General features: G+C 32.8%; 1 protein-coding gene across 1 annotated transcript; it reads left to right on the top strand.

Annotated features, from left to right (window-relative positions):
• Positions 1-9,974: 9,974 nt before the first annotated feature.
• On the top strand, positions 9,975-22,975 carry LOC118200586 (uncharacterized). The gene is made up of 2 exons (XM_035372545.2): positions 9,975-10,252; positions 21,954-22,975. Exon 2 carries the CDS (start codon positions 21,991-21,993, stop codon positions 22,813-22,815), a length of 825 nt encoding a protein of 274 aa, XP_035228436.2. The 5' UTR covers positions 9,975-10,252; positions 21,954-21,990; the 3' UTR covers positions 22,816-22,975.
• Positions 22,976-24,952: the final 1,977 nt, after the last annotated feature.

The following is a 24,952-nucleotide window of genomic DNA, read 5'->3' as shown; positions in this document are numbered from 1 at the left end:
TTACTGCTACTGATTTTCGGCGCTATTATTTTGCGTAATTATTTTTGCATTATAAATTAATACATCAGATTTTAAATTAATTGCGTGGACGTAATTAAATTTTTGGATTTTGGTCGTTGTGTCTGCTTAGTTACCCCCAGGCTCACGCTGTCAGGTGTGAGATAGGGGCCTAGTAGACTTTCGCCCGCCCATCCGTCTGCCGGAACACCGTCGAGTGGGTCCGGTTCCGGGGCGCGGGACTCTGGATTGCTGACTTGGGCGCAGGATTGCTTGGATTTGGACTGCGATATGGATATGATTTTGGAAGCCGTGAGGATTCAAATAAAAGAACTTGAGACTATTCGCCTGCAAAATGGCACTTTCACAGATACAGAAAGTAAGATGCATAACTTCTTACTGAGTATGTTTGATATGCTAGTTGTAGTTAATACGCAATTAACACAACAGGATTTGATTAAAACACAACAAAACACGTCACATGAAAGTAAATCTGAAACTGATAGGGATAGAAGCCCTATTAAAATACATAATAATTTCGATTCATTAAACGAAATTTCTCTGGATCAACCCACAAGTTCTGACGAAGATCTTCCTAAAACTAAATGTGACCGAACTGTCAGAATACGTACACAAAGACCCAATGCTAAGAAAATTAAGATTGGTAGTCCTACTAAAAGTACTCCACAAAAACCACTAAATCAGGAAGGAAATACTGACACACCAGCTACACTAGTAGCAGCCAATGAAAACACAAACACACGAAATAATGAAAGCATGGATACTACACAACCAGATAATGATAACTCCACTGCCACAAGTAATCCAAAGCAAAATAATAAAAACTCCAAAATTCCCCCAATTACGTTAAGAGAAAACTTGCTGAAATGGAGGGAAATAAGTGATATTTTCCTACAAAAACAGATTAAATTTCATGGGGAACAGATTCCTAATGGAAGTATCAAAGTGATTACGCAAACCCCAGATGATTACCGGACAGTTGTCCAAATCCTCAAAGAAAAACAGGTAGAGCATCATTCATATATCCTCCCAGAGGACCGTTACTTAAAAGTTGTCCTCAGAGGACTCACTGTTAACTCCCAAATTGAGGACATTAAACTTGAATTAGAACAATTAAATTACCAAGTAAAAGAAATCAAACAAATGACCAGACGACGCAACGGGGAAGTCACTAAACTACCGTTATTTTTAATATCTCTTCCAAAAAATGAGAAATCTAAAGAAATCTATAATGAGAGATTTCTTTGCCATATGAAAATCAAAGTTAAAGAGTATATGGGAAGACAAGGCCCCCTGCAATGTTTTCGTTGTCAGGGGTTCAATCATACACAGGCGGGTTGCAACTATGCACCCAAATGTGTCAGATGCAGCAAAGAACACTATGTGAAAGACTGCCCTGATAGAAATAATAGAGAAAAGCCTCCGGTCTGCGTAAATTGCGGGGGTTCTCACACTTCCAGTTTTAGGGGGTGTGAGAAATTCCCGAAAAGAAAAACTGATAAAACAATCAATTTCCCAGTAGGGTTATTGAAAACAAAACTTATTCACAGGCGTTGTCCTCTGGACTTTATTCTGACATTTTAAGTGAAGCCAAGCAAGTCTTCACTGACCTGGCGGAACTCGTTTCCGTTATAAAAACTGCTGGTTTTCAAATTTCACAGCAGGTCAGAGGAATTCATGAAAACAATCAGGAGATAAAAACTTCCACTACAATCGTTAATGGGTCAAGTTAGACCTACGCTTGCTCCTATTAGGATCATGACATGGAATGCTAGAGGCATTGCTTATAAAACTACGGAACTTTATACCTTTTTCAGGGATCATGATATTGACGTGGCGATGATAACAGAGACTTTTGCTACGCCCAAGTACCCAGATGAAAATCCCGAATTATGTTTGCTATAGATGCGATCGACTAAGTCACCGAGGTGGGGGGGGGGTCGCAATCTTTGTCCGCAGCTCCCTACAGTCCTGTCTTATCAATGACGAGCGATTTAATGGACACGAGCTGGTCACGGTATCTGTCCATCTCCCGCACTATGGAAATGTGTATTTTAACTCCTTGTATAATCCTCCGAGGAATATTCTCGACGTCAATTACTTAGATATTGGATATTAACAAACAGGTTATTTTGGCGGGTGACCTTAATGCAAAGAACCAAGAATGGAACTGCAGGAGGACTAATAATAACGGTATTAAATTGTCGGAGTTCATTAATAATTACACGGTTTATTTACATGTGCCGAGTGAGCACACTTATCTGCCCAATAACGGTAATTCGGGTGATATTCTTGACATTTTCCTTTCTACCATCTCACTATCTTTTAGCCTAGAGGTCTTACAGGATCTGGACTCGGATCACTGCCCAGTCATTGCGACTCTTGGCACGACTAAGGAAGTCATGGAAGAGCTTATCAATACGACGAACTGGAGGGAATATAATGAAATTCTCTCTGAAAGTCGCACAAATCTTATGTTACGCACTCCCGATGACATAGAGCGTGCTGCGAGGCAGCTAACGACAGATATACAAAACGCTTATGACGCTGCCACCAGAAAGATTCCAAGAAAGCATATCACAAATAAACTACCAATTAGAATTAAAAATCTCATCAGAGACAGGAACAAAATCAGAAAGAGGTTTCACCTTACCTATGACCCGAACACAAAGAAAGACATGAATAGGCTCAGTAAAGAAATCAAAAAGCAGATAAGTATTTACCCTAAGGAACTATGGGACGAAAAGATTGAAAGCTTTAATGAGCCAAGTAATTCCTTTTGGTCTTTTGTAAGACGTCTAAAAAATAAGAATACGGTAAACAGGCCAATTTATCATGAGCATGGGATTGCACTTACTAATAGTGAAAAATGTAACACGCTTGCTGAACATTTTGAAAAGCAGTTTACCCAGAACACATCACCATCTAATCAGGATTTTTCTACCTTAGTAAACTCCACAGTTTCTAACTGGATGGATAACTTTAATACGCAGAGTCATCTTGAGTTCACTTCACCCCAAGAAATACTTAGCATCATCAAAAAACTCAGGAACAGGAAAGCCCCTGGGCAGGACAATATAAATAATGTGGCGCTTAAGTGGCTGCCGATTAACATGGTCAACAGGTTCACAGGCATTCTAAACGCTTGCCTTTATAACAGTTATTTTCCACAAATCTGGAAATCTGCTAAGATGATAGTACTCCCTAAACCGGGAAAAAATCTTACTAAAACAGAAGGGTACAGGCCCATTAGCCTGTTACCCAGTATGGGTAAAATACTAGAAAGAATCATCCTTAGCCGTATTCAGCCTCACATGGATAAGCTACCTCTAGAACAATTTGGTTTTAGAAAAGCACTTTCCACGACAAAACAGCTGGTTCGTCTCAACGAATTCATAGGCAGTGCTCTGCACAACAAGAGATATGTTGCCTTACTCATGCTGGACGTGGCGAAGGCGTTCGACCGCGTCTGGCATGAGGGGCTTATTTATAAGTTAATCAGCTTAAAGTTCAATGATGCGCTGATTAAAATCATGTATTCTTTCCTGACAAACAGAACTTTCCAACTTTCCACATTCAAATTGGAGAAAGTAAATCGATTATGAAAGAAGTAAAGGCCGGGGTCCCACAGGGATCTATTTTAGGGCCCGTACTCTATCTTTTTTACGTAGCAGACTTACCTGCTGAACACATTGATCAGAACTTCTTCATGGGGTGCTACGCAGATGATACAGCTTTCGCTGTCAAGTCTGGGACACCGAATTTTGCACTAAAGAAACTGCAGAGATTCATGCCTAAGCTGGAACATTGGTGCGCCAAATGGAAAATAGCAATTAATGCTGATAAATCCAAACTGCTAATCTTTAAGAAAAATAAGATGAATCATCCCTTGACAACACAACTGATACTATTTGACACTGTAGTGCCTGTTGTCAAAAGTGCTACCTACCTTGGACTAAAATATTGTTCAAATTTCCTCTGGAAAGAACATATTAACTGCATTAGAGGAAAAACTATCGGAGTCTTACGAAGTCTCACGCCGCTTCTATCTGCGACTTCCAGATTAGACTTAAAAAGGAAAAGACACATTTATATATCTATCATACGTCCTATCTTCTCATATGCCTCTCCCGCCTGGGCAACTGTTCAGAAGAAGGAGATAGAGAAGTTGCAAATTTTACAAAATAAAGCTCTTCGAATGATAGCTAATGCACACTACTACGTGTCAAATTACACTCTACACCGTGACTTGAAAATTGACTCCGTCGAGATGTATTTGCATAATGCTAACAACAATTTCTTTAATAAGGCTCATGAATGTGTACACATGACTGATCTCAATGTCTTGGATTACGTGATTCTTGATGAAGACGCTTCGTTAAGACCACTCGCGGCCCACCTCGCCAGGGACTTAAATTTCCCAACGTAAGAATTTTCATGATGGGTACGCACTGCTCTTGTACATATTGTATATAGTGTAATTATTTTTATTTTATTTTTCAATTGTATTTTATGTATTTCCTTTTTACGTTTCAGTAGTATGTACGTAATAAAGTTTGATATGTTTATTTTTATGATGTGTCATAATTTCAAATGTCAAGACTGATATTGTTGGATTTTGTCTGTGTTTCTTTGTTGTACAACACAAACATTTCACACAGATCCTCACGGCTCCTGCTTTGCGATTTTCTTATTGTGCGCGCCTTTACTGGCCTTGCGACGCATGTTCGCCCCCTGTAAACACCTTTGACCTCTCTAAACTTGTCAAGAAACTGCAACGTCATGTGCCCTTAGGGCTTATTTTCAAGAGCCGGACAAGTTGCGCAGCCGCGCGACATTTCGGCTATAGTAGCACAGACTAGACTAGACCACATGGCTCGTCTCCCTGAGGACATTTGTTCTTACTGCAACCGGATCTTGGAAGACAACTGCGGGAATTACTAAACCAGGATTCTTATTATGTGTTAAATGGCTATGCAGGTGCTTTGCTCACAGTGAACAGTAGCAAAACTGTAGGGGGGGGGGAATATTTTTATCTCTAGTGAGCAATTCTATCTATCGGACATTCTAAAGGTATGATCTTCTTAAATATTTTGTGATTGTGCTGTTGAATCGAATTTTATGTGACGTAAGGGCCAAGAATGCATGGACCTTATAAGAGATAGACTAACCCAGTGGGCGGAGCGCATGTCACCGACATGTCGGCAAGAAAGAGTAGGGACGATCTGGTTTACTTTAACACTAAAACCTATGGCATTCGTATCATATAACTGTTTTTAATTATTAAATGTGATACGTTGTATCGTGATGAGATTATGAAAGCCACAGTTTCTTGCAAATAGGATTTAATATATCTCATTGAAGCACTTTTTACTGCATTTCGAGCATTTTTTTTTTTTTTTTTTTTACGCGTAATTCTTCTACGAACATCTTTACTTTGGTAAAACGGTAAAAACTCTAAGCACAAGATTTATGAACTTAATTTTGCGTATAAATAACGTAAAATTAAATAAGATTGATAGTACGTGATGCTTTGAAATAAATAAGGTAAAATTAAACAAGATCTGATAATTTTTTTTAATTTAATGACCATTTTCAAAATTATAATAACATTACAAAACAATCATTTATTTGATTATTAACTATTATTTGATTATTAACATCATTAACATTAAAGTGGAATATTTATTTTAGTAATTTATAAAATTCGGAGCATAAAATTTTCTGAGTGTAATGAAGGGGGGGGGGGAAGAGTCAAATAAAATCTAGACGCACTCAGATTTTATATTACACCCAAAAGGAAGCCTTTTTTTTAACGTTTTGTGTGTTATCTATATTTATTGAATATCATGTTCTTCGCCCGTAAACCACATACATTTGAAAACAGCATATCTTTAGAATTTCCGCACTGGAGATAAAACTGTTATTTTCCCTACAGTTCTCGCTCTGAACTCGTTGAGTTTGTTAATCAAAAATTCATTAAAGTTTTACAAAATAGGAAATAGATTAAAACAAATTCGACCGTCCAAGATGCCCATGTTCGGGTGGAGGATTGCATTATTCAAAATTTGATGGCTCTAGATACTGTCGTTTTTGTCACAGTGCGAGAAACATACATGTATTCATGCAGATTCTTCATTATTTAATTTCTTTAAATATAATACAGGGCGATAATATTTGCTAACAACAATTTGCAAGGAGACACTGACATTTATAGTAAAACAGCGCAAAATGCCGCTTCGAAACTTACAGCCTTTCTATGCTACCGCCCCTTTGGGCTAATAAATTAAATTAACAGTAAATAAAAAAATGTTATGCAAAACTAAAAATAAATTTAAAAAATAATCACTATAAAATACAAGCAAAATTAATTATTACGGTTAAATACAATTTTAATATTAGAATTAAATGTATAAAAATTATTAAGGAGTCAAAAGTGTTTATCACTATGATGTATTATGAAATATAACTGAAATAAAATTCCTTTATAAAAACTGTGCTATAATACTCATCTATAATTTTAAAAAAGCAGCAAAATTTAGAATTTTAAGCAAAACTTTCAAAAATTCATTTTTAAATATTTTAGTATTTTTTACTTATTTACACCAATAAAAAGCATAAAAATTGCTTGTTTGAAATTGTCTGTTAGTCCAGATTTAAAATATTATTATCTAAAAGAAGTAGTTACAAATTTCCTTACAGCATAGGAAAAGCTAAAAAATATCCAGCCCTGAAAGCATGCAATAGCTTTATAATTATTTGGAACGTTAATTGTGCCTGATAAATATGCTAAATTTTTAAAAATCAATCTCAGTTTCAAAAATAAAAATATGTAGAAATTCTAATTTGTGAAATGGGGCGCTACAACCAGCATTTTCTTGACAATTATACACGCTGCAAAAGGCAACCACTGTTAAATTTCTGCAAGTCGTCCCTACTCCTCCGGATATGATCAAGGTGACAGCCGGGAACGCCTCAGACGACGGAGAAAACCCATTTGGGTTAGTCTCTTTCATATAAGGTCCATGCAAGAACGTGGTATTTAATAAATAAAATAAGCGCACAAGACGTTAATAATAAAAAGATAAAAAAGTGTTTTCTATCTTAGTAAGAACATAGATATGATAAACTGAGAAAGACTGGAAAAAAAAAAAAAAAAAAATGTATGCCAACACTTAACGCTGCATCGATAATTCGAAACATATACTGCTATGGTGCTTTTAAAATTTTTGTAATTTTTGCTGTTGAATTGTGATGGCGTAACTGCGAAGAAAATGCTTAATAATAAAGCTAAAAAGACAAAAACAACAAAAAAAGGTTCAGTAGAAGTGAGTACAACAGCAGACTGGTAGACTGCGAGTGGAAAAAAATCTTAACAAACCCTTTTGGGCGACCACGAAAATCTGAAACCTTTCAGATCCTTCCCCCCCCCGATCATTTTAGCAGTTTTCAATTAGTTTATCAATATCATATTTTTAAGCTAATTACTTGACCTGAAAGAAGTTAGTGCCGAAAATCTTTTCAAATGATGATGATTTGAAATGAATATTATTTGCTTATTAATTTTAATTTCCTAGCTATTCACGAAAAATATAAGAAATTAAGAGTAAATATACAGTCGAATCTCGCTATAACGAATTTCAAGGGACCGGCCGTTTGGTTCACTATAGCTGATCCGATAAGAAAAATGGTATTATCTTATAAGGTATTTCTCCCACCTGCTTTCGTGGTGTAGTGGTTCTGCACGCTGGGTCGGTATTCCAGAGGTCCGCGGTTCGATTCCCGGCGAAGGCGTTTGCTCATTTTTCATCACTTCTGCTTTAAAAATAGCATAATGTCTCTACAGTGGCGCCCGAACTAAAAGGGTGTTGGATGATGATTCTCCATACCCAGGATTTGGCGACTAGGTCCCATTAAACCCTAGTTCTCCCACTTTCCTAGCGTGACTTCGTGGTGTAGTAGTCAGCAAGCTGGGCCGGAATTTCAGAGGTCAGTGGTTCGATTCCTGACGAAGGCGTTGCTAATTTTTCATTTCTCTTGCTTCCAAAAATCCTAACGTCTCTACAGTGGCGCCCGAACTAAAAGGGTAGTGGATGATGATTTCTCCCACCCAGGATTTGGCGAATGGATCCCCTAAAAACCCCAGTCGCCCTTTAAAAAGGGGAAGTATATAAGGTATTTCTCCCACCTTCTTGGCGTGCCTTCGTGGTGTAGTGGTTCTGCACTCTGGGCCGATATTCCAGAGGTCTGCGGCTCGATTCCCGGCGAAGGCGTTTGCTCCTTTTTCGTCACTCCTGCTTTAGAAATAGCTTATGTCTCTATAATCTCATAATTTTTCTCATAATTATCTCATTAATTCTCATAACTCCGATATTTTACTTCTTTTAACAATATTGTATGCTTTTGTATTTGATTGCACTATAAAATGAATTCGATGTATTCATTTGATTTATAGTCTTTTTCATTGGCCTAAACATAGTAATCAATTTAGTAATATAAAATCTAGAACCAGAGCCGCTGCAGTAAAATTTTTAAAATTTAAAGAATAACATGCAGCAAAATTTAAAAATGGCAAAGTTTTTATAACTTAAAGAAGGTACTAGACAGTAGAATTAACGCAGCAAAAGTTTTAAAATTTATTGAGGTACCCTGGTAGTAGAATTTAGGGCCCACAGAGATTGGAGAGGGTGGCAAAATATTTAGCGCCATTACTGGCTATTATAAATGTGTTTGCCAGTAATTAGTTATTTTATGATATTGTATGAATTCTTATATATAATTTAATACCTAAAATCAAGTTATATTCCAAGTTATTTATTATATCCTTCACATATGAATTTTTTTCTTGGTTCTTTATTTATTGATATCAGCAAATTTTAATTTCTTGTTTTCAGCAATTCAGAATTATTAGTTTATTGCAGAGAAAACCTTTAAGTAAAGATTATAGTAGAAATTTCTGTTTTTTGAAAAGGTGTTCTTTTGTCTACTATTTGATCTAAGTAAACTTTTCGGTGGCTAAATTTATACTACGAATGTGCTAGAATTGTGTGTATATATCTGACTGAAACAATGAAATAAAATTTTTCAAAAGTATCATGTTTAAAAGTTTCATCTAAATAAATTTTGAAAACCTTTGAGAGTTAAAAATTTTTTTCCAGAAATTATGTAAGACTAGTCTATTAGATTTTTAATAAATTAATAAATGGCTAAAAAAGGAATCATATGATATTAAATCTTCCTCCACCCAAACAGTATATATTTTTGCCTAATTTCAATTGAATGAAGTAAATACGTGACCTGTATTTCTAGACTTTGAAAGAAATAAACATTACTGTAAATTTATTTGATCAATTAAAAAATTTGCAAGAGTTGAAAATCAGGAATTTTTAGCTTTAATTAAAGAGTTACAACAAAACGTTGGGGGGGGGATTAAGAATTTTACGTGCTGAACATTATTCTTCGTCTAATACAAATTAAGAACAGCGTTTAACATCGCTTTGCTAGGTAGTAATTTGATAGTCAGAGTACAGTGGTTACCATAGTTGGTTGAATGTTTTCCGGAAAATCAAAGATAAGAGTTCAACTCTTGTGTAAATGCTTGGCTAAGTTCTCCTACCTTTTCGTAAGTATAATTATTAAATACTGGCTCTCTTGAAACTTCACACTTATCTCATTTCAGAAGCGGATGGAAATACGCTACCAAAGAATATGTATTGTACATAGACATTCTTTGACACTACCGTTGAAGTATTTGTTCTTAGACGGTTAAATGACCAATGGTTTTGGTGCATCTCAACGACGAATGAATTGACGATCTCCAACCACTGCTGAAGGCAAACAATAAGATCACGATACTGCAAGTTTTATGAATGGGCAATGAGCAATACGTCAACGGAAGGAAACGAACCACGCATGCGCTGAAATTTTGGCCACCAGGATCGCTGTATGCAATAGTTACGATGTTTGATGGCGCTCAGTAGCTGATTCAGTTGTTTGACAACACGTTGTTTGACAGTGTCAAAAGAAGGTGACAGGAGAAGAAATTTCATCGTAGCTGAAACTTTCTCATTTTTTATTTTACGTATTGCGGTACTTCAGTATCAGTAAAACTACATTAAAAAGTGTACTTTCATCTTCGTTGATATAAATTATTGTTTTAAACATCAAAGTTATTGTGATAAATGACATTTTGCTAGCACGTGGTGCATCTTCGGTCAAGAATCATTAATCTGTGGTATGTAAAATTTTCTTTTTTCCATGAATTGAATTACTTTCCGTCTTATTTATGATAAATAATAACTGAATGTTCAAATACCTTATTTGTTTATATTTGAGTTGTTAAGAATCCGGAGAAAATGTTTCATTCACATACATTTTAGGTTAACTTTCCCAGATTCGTCTTTTAAACCCATATCATTTAAATTTTTTGGTATGATCATTGATTGTAATTATGCTCAACAATCAGATTTTCAGAGTAAACTAATCATCATTTATTTGTTTCGTGTTTTTAGTAATTAATCTACGTTAAGTACTTTATGATGTAATTTTCGTGATTGTTTTCATCCAGATCTCTCATATTGTCATATAATTTGTAATGCGTTGTAAATTATATCTAATATACGGGAGAAAAAAAAAAAAGCTCAAACACCATGCTGACAAAATTGTAATTGCTTAGAAAAGCATAGCTTTTGAGATTTCCATGGAAATAAACATCATAGTGGTAGAATGAATTATTGAGGTGTTTGCAAAAAAGAGCGGGAATCGGAAGGTCACAGAATACAAAGTATAATTTATTTGCTTCGTATTCTCGTAACGGCGTTATCATTTTATATTTAGTTGTCATATTCACTTGTTTATTAATATTCTAAGTTTTATTCACGTTATTTTTACAATATTTTGATGATATTGAACAACCAACCCCCTTTGCACGTGTTTCTTAAACAAAGCACACTTTATTTATTCAAAGTGATTAGCTATTTTATAAGATTGTCGTCCCCCCCCCGAACGTTCATGTGAAAATATTCGGCAAGCAATACTTCAGTTTAACTTATTAGATGTTTCGTAACTTCTGTTTTTTACATTTCGCTCTTCCATCATTTATTAAGAGGGTGTGCGGGGGTGGAGTCGTCTGCGTATATGACATACACGCAAAAATACCTTCAGTGTATCGAAAGGAATTTTTTTGTTAATGCTACCAGATTTGTTGTTAATAAATCTTCATTTCATTAAGTTTTTCTTACTTGTCACATTAAAAAAATCGTGATCTGGATGGTTTTTACGAAAAATAAGTTTTTTTTTTTAAAGTATGTACTTTTGTTTATGGGGGGGGATTATATAAGAAACTGAAAAAGAATTGATCATATTAAATTTGTAAAATGTATTATCATAGCGTATTAAATTCTGTAGCATGCAGTTTAATCATTAAAATTCAGAGACACATGTTCATATTTTATCCTGGTAAAAGTTTACAATTGGGTACCTCTTGTTTTTTTTGATGCCAAGATCGGCGCCATAAAAGCCCAATTTCGAGATGGCCACTACGCAAAACTTGCACACATTCTGTGTCCACGTACTCTGTTACTTATAAAAATCAGGAAGCTAAAAACTCTCGTGGTGTCCAGAAATGGGGTTTCATCGCCAAAACTGAACAAAATTTGTCACTAATCAAAGTGGCACCCAGTTCTACACTAAACCTTTACAACAGTCTAATCTTAAAAATACACAATTTAAAGAAATAAATTTCAATATATTTTTAGTTTGCATTTGCTCTTTAATATTCCACTAGCCCTTTGTACATTTCTCTGTACTTTTTGATTATCCGCCCTATCCTCCCGAAAAGTCGCCAATTCTTTGCGAGTATTCTTTCACAAATCTAAAAGACAGCCAGGCAAAGAGATGAGCAAGCTTGAGTAGTCTTGGTGGTTATCAGTAGGTTCAAAATTCTATCATACAAAAAAGGCCGATTTTTTAGTGTATATTGTGAAAAACTGAAAGAATTTTGAAAGAAATTGTTGACTTCAAATCAAAGATTTAAACTCAAAATTAAAAAAAAAAAAAATGTACGAAAAGTTAAAAAACAACTCAGTATTATTAAACATTATATGATAGTATTTGGTAATTTAAATTGACTTAAACAACCAAAATTTTAATATATAGCTGCACAAATTTTCTTCATCGAATAGAACATGTTTAAGTTTAGAAAAAAAAAAAATGTGATTCAGCAACAAAACTGTTCGAGGTAATTTGAGATTTAGGAATATTTATTTATTGAATATGGCATACAGTAAGATTGCTATATGGAGTGTTTTCTTATAAATTTCTAAAAGAAAGCAATAAAATTTTAAAAATAGAAAATAATCTAACTTTTATAATAAAAAATTACCAAGTAATTTTTAAAAAATAAGTTGGATTTTATAATAAAAAATTACCAAGTAATTAAAAAAAAATCTTAAGTTGGATTTTATAATAAAAATTTTAATATTTGGAAATTGATGGAGCAATAAACTTTTTATCTTGGTTACAGAGTGCTCTCTATATACTGAACATATATTTACTTAAGTATCAGTATTTCTGAAAAAACATTTTCATTATTAAATAATTAAACCTGTATTCTAATCCTGTTTTTGTTTAAATATTAAAAATGCAAATTTGGAATGTACATTCTATCTGTAAATAATGATTTAAAAAAAAATTATAGTGTGAAATACCATGAACTAAAAATTAAAAATGGCTTATAAAATTTTTAATGTGATCAAAAACCAATAAGCTGCATAGCTTGATACTTGAGGTTGTGCAGATTTTCCACATTAAGGATGATAAATGAAGTCATAAAAATTTAGATTTTAAAAAATAATAATAAATAAACAATTTAAAAAAGGCACATAAAAGCAATTAACTTATTTATGACATATTTACAAAAAAAATATATACAGTTACTTTATAATGAAGAGAAAAAACAAAATATTTTATGTATTTTTCAAACATCCATTTTGCAGTTGCTTGCTTTTAAGCTTTAAAATGTTTGAGTTGCCTAAATATGCAATCATTACTCACTGATTATTATTATTATTTTGTGTCCAATTTTACCAGTTTTTTTTTTTTTTTTTTTTTTTTTGTGTGTGTGTGTGTGTGTGTGTTACAGATTTATTTTTCACTTTTATCTAAAACATGCAATTTTGATACAATGAAAGAATATTATTTTTAATTATAGTTTCTGTTTTTAACTTTTTTTTACCACAATGCAAAATTTTAGTCACTGGAATCTTGATCAATTAAAAGAGCATAGGGGGAGATACAAGTGTATGAGTTTGGGTAAAACATTTATTTGGTGACAGTTATAAAATTTATAATCAATAGAATATGGTAGCCTGCTTCAATAACTGAATGAAGAAATTATTCACCAAAGTCATTTGCATATTCTCATGAAGCCCAGCTTTAATACGAGTGATACAATACCACTATTGTATCCTCTTCACACAGGGCTTAATTCTAAAAGTAGAAGTGTCGGAGCCCTATGGAAGACCTTCAGGAAAGAGGAACAAAGAGTAAATAAATAAATAAAATGGCTGTTAAAATCATTCATAATTTAAAAAGTCAAATTAATAATTATTTATTTCATATTAATAATCAATATATATTAATTATTAAATAATTTCAGTTTAAAGTCATTAAATAAATTGTAAAGAGATAACATTTAATAAGCAATTTTTAATATAATTTTATTGCTAAAAATAAAATTTTCGAGATCAGATTTTTATTCAAATTGTTGTTCAGTTACATAAAAGAAGTGTCGGAGCCTTCTATTTAGAGCTCCGATGCACTCCGGCTAATATTGGAATTTATCCCCAAAACTAAGCAGTACCGGAGCCGGCCTCTGGCGCAATTTAAGCTCTGCCTTCACAATAGTTTAATGTTTTGGGGGTGAAGGATTTCTATAAGCTAAGGGTGACCACCCGTTTTGGGAAGAGTGCCACTATTTTAAAAAACAAAAGTTATGCATGCCACTTTGAAATTTTCCAATGTACTAGAAAGCATAAAAAGGTGAAAAAATGTTTGTAGGCTGAGTATGGGATTTTTATGTAAATAGCACACTTTCTTATGTATGTCTGAGTAGTGGACATGTAAAAAATAATATAATAAATAAAATTACAAATTAGGGTTTTATTGTCAATAAACATATTAAAAAGTTCAGTCAGTTAGGTTATATATAAAACAAAAGTTAGTAATTTTAAACATTTAATTCTAAATAACTATTTAACAGTCTAACTTAATTAATGTGGGTATAGTTTTTTTTACCAAATCACCTCTGTTAGGATTAGTTGTTTAAGATGCTAGCAAAATTAGTTTAGTTAATCTTGAACAATATTTTGCTTTTATTAAATTCATAATAGAAAACATTTGTTCACAAACATATGTTGATCCAAACCTACAACAATATTTGACAGCCAAATTGTGTAAATTTAGGAAATTGCTTCTTGGTGCAAATTTCCAAAATTCAATATAATTGGGATCACTTGCAGTTAAAATAAGTTCCTTATACAGTGGAACCCGAGATATAAGCACTGCTATATATGAAAAATTCTAGATAAGAGGAAAGTATGAGCGAAAAATTAGTCCCTAAATACGAGCATTGACTCCGACCAATGTGCCAGGCTGTTGGTATGAATGGCGAGTTTTACCATCCGGCTGTTTACGGATCTTTCTAGCTCTGGTGCAATTTTTGTCTTCTAATGTACATAAAATATTGCAGAAAAATTATTAAAATGCTCTCTAGAATATGTGTGGCTAACCAACTTGCATAAACTATTAGATGTCTCGCTTCTTGGAAGCTAACAGTTTTTGGTTGGACTTTTAAATTTGCGTTAAGTTTACATCATTGTTCCTTTACAAATTCCCGAAAGAAAATGATAATGACTACTCGTAACTGCACTGTATTTGCTGATATATTTTTATTTTTTACATATCATTCATCAAGTTTTAATATGATGCTTTGTAGCAGCTTTATTGAATTCTACAAGAAACTGTTAAGATATTTATAGAGTATAATACAGAATTCAAAATACTTGTATAGTAGAAGATCCAGAGCTTTGTGGGATGTATATGATTCTTCAACTTGTCATAATATGCTAATTAAAAGATGCAACATGTGCATCACATATTAAATTGAATAAAAACATGCAGTTCCCTTTATTCTGCATCTGCATCACATGACTGACAATAAAGGATCGGGCTCTGCTTGTGAAGCCTTTTAATGAGAATGGTGATTGTGCTTCAATTGCCGCAAAGAAGTTCCAGACATTAATGGATATAAAATGCAATTGTTTTCAGTGTTCTACAATTTTGAGTGCTGACAACCTTGGAGATGGGCTTTATCTGTCCACAAAATATTCCGTGACTATGCATTGTCCACTTGCACCCAAGCAAGAAATTGTAAGGCAAAAATTTCTGACACTGGCAGGTCAGCCGGAAGTAAATGTTGAACATGCGTAATTTTGAATTGGTGGCTTCCAGGATGTTTTGTAAAATTTCAGGAGCTGTGCTGATGACATGTGTAAAGATTAGGCAGTTCTCCTTACAATGCACATTCCCACTATAGCTCACGTCTCTTCCAGTGCTACAGCCACATCTTCCATTTGATTAAAAACAATTGTTTTTCTTCTTTTGCCAGATCTCAGGTAAACCAATCTTTCCATATTTGTAAATCATCTCCCCTTGGCAGACATTGGGCCACAGCCCTGTCTATATCTATTAATGTTTTGAATAGGGCAGATGAAGCACAGTCACCATTCTTAAAAGGCTTCACAAGCAAAGCCCAGTTCTTCATTCCCAGAGTCATGGAAGCTCCTCAGATGGTGATGTCGAAAACTGCATGTGTACTTTGTTTTTATATGGGTGTGTTTCTGTAGTTATAAGCATAATATATGGTATGCATGTTACATCTTCTAATTAGCATATTCTAAGAAGCGCATACCATCTGTTAATAAAATTTTGAACTATTTTCCCCCAAATTCCTTATTGCTTTATGTACATTCAGGTCAAATTCAAGTCATTCTGACTAGTGGTTCTTTTTTACAGCCTCTTGAAAGTAGAACTTTAATATAATCATCCTGTATATTGTAGCAAATATAAAAGAATGTTTTGCCTTTTTTATCAAAGGATGGAAACTCCATTTTTGCAGTTAGCCAGAATGAAATAATGGAACATCCTTCCCAAGTCTATAATCCTTTTTTAAATATGGTAACATCTTCTTTCCTTTCACATGTGTGGATATGATCTTAATTTTTTTTTTTTTTTTTCTGTTAAAATCGTGTATATTTTAAGCTGTTTCATAGCATTCTGTAAAATTTTTTACTTGGAACATTTGGATCTTTAGTTTGTTTTTCGCATCTTGTCTTTTAATTCAGTTTCCTCTGATATATTTATTAATAATGAAAATGCCTCTCAGTTGAAGTATTAGTATTAAGTAAAAAATGTAGAAATCCTACAATTATCTTTAAATGTTGCAGTAATGTAAGAAATTCTGAAGGTGTTTGAATATCTTTTTTATTAGATTCTTCATTAGTGTAGAAATCCTATAGTTATTTTTAAAATGTTGCGGTAATGTAAGAAATTCTGCTGAAGTGGTTTGAATATCTTCAGCTTTTTTATCAGATTCTTCCTTCAATTCACACCTCTACTAACATTTTATATTGCTTATATCTTAAATAATGCCAAAAAAGTGCACTTTCATTAATTATTTTATGAAAATCTGATATGTTAAGTTTTCAGCTTTTGTATCATGAATGGAGGACAGTAACTTCATTATATGTATATAAGCCGCATTAAAGGAATAAAAGGTAGAACATGTTTAGTTGATTGTATAGGTAATACATTGGTGACTTCAGATCTGTTAATTTGCAGTGGGTGGGCCCCCTCCTTCCAAATTTCTATTTTAGGTCTGAAATAAAAGTCTAGTATTTTCATCTTCTGAGAGTAATAACCACGAGCTTCCACATACGTCTTTTGGATTGATGTAACTAGTAACTACATATATAAGATGAATATGGTCGTCAAGTCTTATGTGTGGTCCCAGGTTACATACCACATTTAAGATTTGTGCTTATCGTTGTTTACACTCTGCTTGATGAAGTACAGGGTGAACCAAAAAATTCAACATGATTTGCAGAACAATGTGTGACACAACTAAGGTGACTTACAACACATAGAATCTTTACGTTCAGCCAGTGTTGAAGGGGATGGATGGTACACAAGTGATTTCAAATAGCCCACTACCAGAAGTCAGCCAGTGTGAAGTCGAGCGATCAGGGAGGCCATGCGATCTTGCAACTTTGACTAATCATTTTGTTTTCACCAAAGGTAAACATAGGGTAAAGCATATAAGGCAGCCAGCCATAGTTTGAGATGCTGAATTCCAATAAGACATTGAAGTGAGGAGAGAAAAGTTTTCACACTTAACAGAATTTTTAAAAAAATTACAGAGAGACTTCAAATAGCTTCACTTTCTTGCTTTGCCTTCCTCATTCCATCAAAAGTTTTGAATGGAAAATAAGAAGAACAATTAATTATGATTTTAATGCCATAAATAAAGAAGAATTCCTCACTGAGAGAGAAATACTTGATAGTTTTATTTATTACTGTTAGTGCTTGGGAAGACAAAACCAAGAGATAGAAGGGCAGGGATCTGCTGTTTTTAGTTAGTAACTTAATTTTTAGATTGCAGCTGTGTAAAATTGGTTATTGTTTTTAATAATTTCTTTTGTTGACATTTTATCTCATGTTTGAATTTAAAAATAGCCTTTTAGTGGTACCATCTAAGAAATAAAAACTAACTAAAAACAATAGATGACATACTACATGATTACTTGACTGTTTGTACACCAATCATCAGCTGAGATGCGTGATTTTTTTTTTTTTTTTTCTTGTGTGTATGTAAGTATGGGCAAGAGTCTGTCAAAAATCTTTCTTTATGCCTGCAGTTCTTGTTTATCTCCAAAGTTTTTGGAACTGTATAATCAAATGTTGATAATGACCTTCTCAGAAGTGTGGGATGAAATGGGTTATTGCATAAATGTCTATCATATCAATAAAGATGAACATATCAAGCATTAAAATGTGTAAAAAAAGTTTTGAGTTTATGTCTATAATTGTAAATAACCCTTTTTATTATGTAATGCAGTATATAAATATAATATGAATGTATGTATCCTAAGACATGTTGTGCGTTATTGTTGCAATTATCATGATGATTAATCATTTGAGTTCTAGGGGGTATTGAAAAACACAGTCGAAAAATCCCAAACAGCGCAAGCACGTTTTCTCTAAATGAGTACGAAAAGACCTAAGCAGCGCAACAGCGCTTGTTTTATTTATGTTGAGAAATACAAAGCGGCCCAATAGCGCTTTGTTTATTTTACATCAATGGGCACTTGATTTAAGTGCTATCATCAACATCAAGTGCACCATCAGTTGTTCACAATGTTCGAAATGTACTAGGTTTTTCTCGACATAAAATCTCAACAGCGTTATCGCGCTGCTTGGGACTCGAGCAGTTAAATACCTGATCTGATATTTTTATTTTCTGAAATGAAAAAAGTTTCTTTGTTGCTTTTCTTCATTTTCTACTTATTCTTCTGTTTTAATTAAAATTGAATTGGGTTATTTCAATCTAAGGCTAGGAATGCCTTTGTGTTGGATTAAAAAAAGGAAAAACTGCCTTGTATTTATTACATATATTGAAAACCATAAAACCTCCCAAATAATCAATGTGTTCATTGAGATCTGAACCCAGGTAGTGAAACAGTGTTCGCTACTTTTGCCACTTTAGCTGTAGGTAAGCATCTTATGTAAAAATTTAATATTTACATAACAATAGATGACATACTACAAGCTTTTATGAAAACTTATTTAAAAAAATTGTGCCTTTTAGTATAGTATTTTAACAAATTATGGGGTACTTTTCCATTTTGTCGGCGCAAGCGATAAAGTCGCCAATAATGGTACAACCAATGCCAAATGGAATATTCTCGCTGGTAACCTTTTACGCCTCATTTTGAAAACAAGCGCAGCTTTTCTTATCAGATTGATTGTTTCTTTCAATACTCGCATATAATTACATAGAATTTTTATCAGACAGTTCAGTTTTATGTCTAAGGCCATTTTCGGTAATTAAGTCAATTAGGATGCAATCACAGCGCTTACCCGAAGCTGAAAATATAGAAAAGGTAAAGTCAAGGGTTAAATTCATCAATTCTAATGAGAATGTATTAGCGAAGTAAAGTACTGCAGTTTTACGTAATTTCTGAGTAAGCTATTCGTACGAATTGAAATATTTCTTGCATTTAAACTTGTGTTCCAAATTAAGATTTAACTTGAAATTAATGTAGATAATTACTGATAGCATTAGATTTTTGTAGAGTAGTTTACGTGAGATAAGATCGCTTGGGGGTAACGTGATATGAACCGGCGAATCAGAATGTTGAACCATGAAAACATAGTAAATTCTTAAATTGATGTCTTTTTACAAATTTATAGTCTTTATTTATTGGCTTTTTATAAAATTTTAAGCGATATTAAAATGTTTATGCCTTCAAAAAAAAAAAAAATTCTTAGAACTAACATTTTTTTTAATATTTTTTATGTGTATACTGTATGTTGTCGCCAATAAATTCTGCTTGGCGAGATTTGTGCCGGCGAAACGGAAAAGTACCAATTATGGTAATACATAAATGGTTTTAAATTGAATTAAATATTTAACTATATCAGAAGATAGCTGGTTAAATTTTTAACTTTTTTAAAATGTACATATTTCATCTCGCTATTAAAATTTTAGATTAAAAAGTTAAAATTATGCTGGTTAGATCAAATGTAAACTGAACATTTTAAATTTTCAATGTTTTCTAACTTAAAAAAAATTTACAAAACTAAAATTTTTAAATTATGTAATCTTGAACTTGTATTTCTTTTAGATTGCCCAATTATGGTAATTTTTATCTGTTGTAGTAAATCATATGTAACTGCAACTTCTTAGACTATGTGATATTGGAAATGAGTTATTATGTGTAGTATTTTATTTTCCAAACAAATACTATATGTATAAAATACTTTTTAGCAAAAAAAGGATTCATGTCAGTTGCTATCAAAATCTGTCGAATTTTAAAAAATTGGTACCTAATTTTGCATTTCACATTTATGTGCTTCTGTTCTGTATAGATTACTGAAATCTGAAAATTTCTTGAACTCTGTAATTTATTGTCTTGATTAGTGTGAGATATGAGTGAAGATCCCTGTATATGTCAGCACCATTTCACAACACTGAAACCTTCAGTACCATTATGAAATACTTCTTACCTCACAAGCACCTTTATGAAATTTGCTTTTCTCTTATAAAAACTATATTATAAGAGTATGGGCACTTTCTTTTACTGGGAACTAGTGAATATTTCTCTCTTGGTGAAACTATGGAACACAGCTTAAATTGCACTGGAGCCCGGCCTCGGTGCCTTTCTTAATCTTGGGGATAAGTGATATAGCCAGAACCCTAAATAAGAAGGCTCCAGCACTTATTTAATGTAACTGAACAATTTCAGCATTTTAATAATAAAAATCTATTCTAATTGATTCTGCATGCTTCTCTTTCCTTGGAAAACAAACCCTAATTGGAGGGTGACACTTTTAAGGAAAGGAAAGCTCCCATCCACATGTCAAAGTAGTACAGAAAGTGCGGTGAATTTATGACAGTGGGTAATTTTTTTGTTCCAATGCTAGGGTCACCTTGCAGAAATGAGTACCTGCAGATTTTTGGGAACAAGATAACCAATTATGGTAAGGCGGGGAATGAAAATTGTCACCCCCCTCACACACACACTAACCCTCGGACTCGGCAACATTTTTTTCCCTTGTCATATTCTGCTTGATAGCTAGAATTATACTAAGAGGGGATCGTGGTCAGAAAGTATTGGACTTTCTCATTTTGTTTTTATACATACAGGTCAACTATTAAAATTTCTCCGTATTCTCTTACTGTTTATAACATTCCCTCCATTTTCACTAGTGGCGCTGTAACCATTTTAACGTTTTCTATTGTTCTGGAAAAAATTCGTCTTTATTTCTATCATCCTTTGAAGTAGTACATTAGATTCAGTGCTTAAATTAAACCGGAGAATGGTCAAGCTATTTCTTATTTTTTGCATGAAATTGGAATTCCTGTCAAAAGCCCAAATACCAAAGTCAAGGTCCAGTACTTTAATTATGATACCATGACTTCTGAATTAGTCCAGTGCTTTATTTTAATATTTAATTATTTATCATTTATTTAATAACATTGTATTTTAACTTTGACTTCTAACAACAAAATTTTTTTTAATTTAATTGAAATTTGAAAATATAATGCTGATTTTTGTTGTCTGGCTTCTAAATTGATATTTGTTCGGAGTGTTACTGTATCTTAATTATCTCTTTACATTTTGTTAAATTTTTATATTAATTATTTCAATGATTAATTATTTAATTTTTAGTTATTAGTTATTTTACTAGGCATTTTATTTCTTTTTGTGCTTTCTTGACAATCTTTCATAGGGCTCAGGCACTTCTAATTTTAGAAATTAAGGCCTGATGCAAGACTGGCATTGGCTGACATTCAAACATTGATAATACATGGCCATTTGTGAACACGTTTTTGCAGAATGAAGTCATCTTGAGAAATTAATGGCAGGGGGGAAAAAGATATAAGAACCTTTTATTCTTCCAGAATATTTTAGGGCAAATTCTAATGGAGCTAGGCAGATATCCCCTATGTGATTTATTTTAATGAAATAATTCAGTCCAATTCTTAAATTATTATATGCCTGAATTCATATTTATTTATTTATTTTTTTGTGTGTGTATTATGTCACATAACTTATTTTTTCACAACTAAAATCATTCTTTTTCTTTTTCAGTAAAAATTATTTTCTGATGTAATTACTTGGTGATAATATGTCTGACTCATCCTTGAAAATGCATACGTCCAAAGACCAGGTTCAACGCAAAAGACGCAGCAATTTATCAAAAGAAGCTAAAGCTATCTTATTCTCTTGGCTATATGAACATCGGCACAATGCATACCCTTCTGAAAAGGAAAAGGCTGCGTTAGCTGAAAAGACTAAATTAACCCAACTCCAGGTCTGCAATTGGTTTATAAATGCTCGACGCCGCCAGTTACCTAAAATGTTTCGTGAAGAAGAACAGAAGTCTTCACGGCATGCAGCTACAAAAAAGAATATGCGTTATTGTATGCGATTGGCAGCCTCTAAAAATACCATTCATCCCATTGATTTTAACAGTGGATCAGATTCTCCGGTTGGTGACACTGTCACTGCAATGAACACTAGCAGTGAGGACTCAAGTAATAGTTTCTCATCTTCAGCATTATCCCAGATTACTTCATATCAGGAATCTTATTTACCCGAGATGAATATGCTAAGGCAAAAACAGCCTTCTTCAGAAACGTTTCCCCAATATACAGCCCCACTTCATTCACCTGCAAACTGTAACATGATGTCTAACCAAAATTTGGTATTTAACTCCTCAAAAGAAAATTTGTCATACATGAGGTCTGATAATTCTACTTCTAAGGAAAATGTATCTTCTTTTATGAACTCTGATGATATGGGTCCTAAGGAAACCATTAATTCAGACCGTTCAATCATTTGGATAGATGACAAAACACCCGTGAGCATCCGACATCCTTCATCCCCTTTTACTCCTTTCAACTGCCTGGTTCATATTGCTTGTGAAATTCATAATCAGTTGCAAACTTAAAAAGAGTTTTTGATATCTGATTTTTATTAAGTCATTTTTGACGATAACTTTTTTAACTTCTTGTGCCTTAAGACACAAGGAGCATCTATGATTTTAATTTTGTAAATTATTGCTAATGTATCATTTTATACTTTGAAATTAATTAAATATAATGTGATTATATGGTTTTGTTATCCTTTAATAATCTATTCATTTGTATCGGGAGGAAAGACTAAATCCATTGTTTTCTAAGCTTTTAAAAACTCCTGTATCAAAATTATGTAAACATTTAGAAAATTATGTAAACATTTAGAAAAAGACATGTTTTGAAAGTTTGAGCTTTATTATTTTTAAGAAAATACTGAAAAGTTTTGTGTCACTCTTGGCAAGTTGACAATGTCTACCACAGGAGGTACAGCAATATTGATTTCCTCTGAAGGATCATACACATACACTCCCCCCCCCCTTAACAAAGACCTCAAACCCTAGCTGGATTTCAGAGCAGCATTCATTTTTCATTAATTCAGGGTTCGTATGGTCCTTAAGAGTCCTTAGATTTTTTGGAATCGATTTTTGGTCCTTAAAAGTTCTTAATTATTTTAACCATATGAATTTTCTGTCTGTTTTTACGACTGCCATTTTGACTGTGAATTAATACCATTTTGGAGGAGTATTTTTGGCGATTCAGTGACATATATGGTTATCTTTTGACATACATACATGGATTATAATTTGTTTCTAATTCTAATATAAATGATGGGATACTCGAGCTAAGCAAGAAGTGAAACATAAGCATTTTAAAATTCATTTTTTCTAATCAAGAGCTCTTAAACAATTTTTCACTTTTGGAGATGTGAATTCTTTTATTAAACTGTTCTAAATTTGGCAACTTATCAACATTTTAATGATTTTAAGATAAGTTTCTGTAGAAAATTTTTAATTCTGATCTGAGAATTTTGTGACGATTTTTTTAAAGCATCGTAACACTGATAAATTTCATTAAAATAAGGGTAATATATTGAAATTATATTTTAAAAATAACATTAAAATAAAACATTTTTATTTTTTGCTGTAATATTATAAAGTTTCATTTTGGCAACTTATTATAATAATTCAAAATATTATACAATTTCCATGTGCAGAAATGTATACAAACCCTGTTAATTATTAAACAATTCACAGCAAGTAAGAAAAAAAATTTGCAAAATATAATAGTTAAGCCATGATATCTTGTTATATAAAGAAAAAATCTGATGTGTACACCACATGACTTCCTTGTACGGAATATTAAATTATACGCATTTTTTCTTGCATTTTATTTAAACTTATTAGATTGAATTAAACCTACTTCGCCGACAGCGCATAAACCACAATAGAATAAATGCATTCTTTAAAATTCACTTTGTTTACCATAGCGACACTCTGGCGCTAGGTTCACTTAACTTATATTTCATTCATATTATAACTGAGAATGCACAAAATGTATATCATTTAAAGAATTATCTAATCGTTGCCCCATGTTCTATTCAAATACTATAATAAAGCTAGAACTATGTATAAAAGAAATTAAGCAAATAAAACAAAAAAGAAACAGTTTTTCACAGACGATTGAGTATTTCTCATTTAATTAATTCAGTTCTTACTCCGCGAGAAGGCAAAAATACATAAAAACTCAAAATATCTATATTAAAAATTACGAAGTAAGTATTAAACACGTATTTCCTCGAAAAAAATCCAGAAAGAATTAAGCATGATTTAATTGGCAATAATAAATGAATGCGTTATCTTTGTTGTTGCGAAGCTAAGTTTCTCTAGATTGGCAACAAATCCACTGTCTCCTGTTTCAAATGTAAACATCAACGGCCGCCATTAAAACAAGCTTAGCGGCAATTAAACAACTTTAAAATTGCTGATAATTCTAAAAATATTGCACACAGATTTACTAAAGGCATAAAATCCTTAACCGGAAGATAAAAACAACATAATTCAATCCTTTTTAAAGCAAAAAATGTACAATTTAAAAACATATAAGAGTAAAGAAACTGAGATCACTGAGCCGGGTAATAGAGTGGATATATATATAAATATATTTATATACGTTTGGTGCGGCCGATTGCAACCAAAATACGAGGTTCACATCTACGTGTTATAGCAGTCC

The sequence above is a fragment of the Stegodyphus dumicola genome, chromosome 6, assembly GCF_044657685.1.
Source record: "Stegodyphus dumicola isolate Sdum_Otavi_A_Nest chromosome 6, ASM4465768v1".
Taxonomy (NCBI): Eukaryota; Metazoa; Arthropoda; class Arachnida; order Araneae; family Eresidae; genus Stegodyphus; species Stegodyphus dumicola.
The sequence above is the reverse complement of the archived record's forward strand: the minus strand, read 5'-3'. Positions and strand labels throughout refer to the sequence as shown.